Here is a 1,172-nt window from a genome sequence, read left to right on the forward strand (position 1 = left end):
AGTGGTACGGGAGAGTCAGTGCGTCTTGCCCGCCGCCTTGCACCGAGTCTGGGTAGTAAAATCTCGCGTCCTGATGGTGAATCCCCATTTTGAAATCGGCTAGATCCTTGCTGTTGCTTCGGTGGTGGTGTAGATTGAGGCTGTTAGTGCTACTGCTGATGTCCGAAATCTTTCCGAAAGTTTGCGTTTCAGTCCCATTCAACATGCTGAGGTAGAGGTTGCCCGTGCCGCCTATGCCGCCCATTTGCAGCCACGCGCCCGCTCTGTGCGTAAAAATGTCATAAGGCTGTCCTCTCGTTGGGTAGAATTTAAAAATAAATAAAAAATAAAAATCACACTATCCTCTACTATGCCACTCAGTGCAATGACATGCCACTTTAAACACTCGCTTGTGAATCTAAAATGTACAATTGAACACCATCTCTCAAGCGCTCTCAAAAGGCTAATCCAATCTACAAACTTTTTTTAAAATTTATTACCGGACTACGGTGACTGTCTTGTCTGTATTTTGACGTGTGGAGTCGCTACCAGTGACCCGAGCACATGCCCAGTTTGTCTAACCTGTGATATATACATTTGGTAAGTGGTTATATTTTGGAGGAGGGTCTGATGCGCGAGGGAGCGCGTGATAGGCTCCAGATATGAGAGAGAGAGAGAGGGAGAGAGAGAGGGAGAGAGAGAGAGAGACATCCCCTGAACAGAAAACACACACACACACACACACACACACACACACACACACACACACACACACACACACACACACACACACACACACACACACACACACACACACACAGACACACACACACACTCACACACACACACACACACACACACACACACACACACACACACACACACACACACACACACACACACACACACACACACACACACACACAAGGGACTGTCTATTTAGTAAACTTAACTAAAACAATTTATTATTTATACTTTATAAGACGGTTTAAACATGACAATGAAATAAAATGTACAAAAGCGCGTCACAAAGTCACGTTGTTGTGCCTTTTCGATGAGTGTAAATCTGCGCACATGAAAAATGAATGTTATTATGTAATTGAATTATAGCCAATGACCAACTATTTCTTATATAACATAAAGATAAATCAATTAACTTATGCTAATTATCATAAATGAAGCCAATCGTGTAT

The 1,172-nt window shown here is 43.1% G+C and overlaps 1 protein-coding gene across 1 annotated transcript in view; it reads right to left on the reverse strand.

The window, feature by feature from the left end:
* Positions 1 to 244, reverse strand: part of tbx21 (T-box transcription factor 21) — a gene marked incomplete at both ends in the record, with an annotated part of 25,460 nt that extends 25,216 nt beyond the window's left edge. Inside the window, one exon of the mRNA XM_080049619.1 lies at positions 1 to 244. This exon is cut by the window's left edge and continues 376 nt beyond it. Coding sequence (XP_079905745.1) covers positions 1 to 244 — 244 coding nt within the window.
* Positions 245 to 1,172: the final 928 nt, after the last annotated feature.

The sequence above is a fragment of the Ammodytes marinus genome, assembly GCF_949987685.1.
Source record: "Ammodytes marinus genome assembly, chromosome: 20".
Lineage (NCBI taxonomy): Eukaryota > Metazoa > Chordata > Actinopteri > Uranoscopiformes > Ammodytidae > Ammodytes > Ammodytes marinus.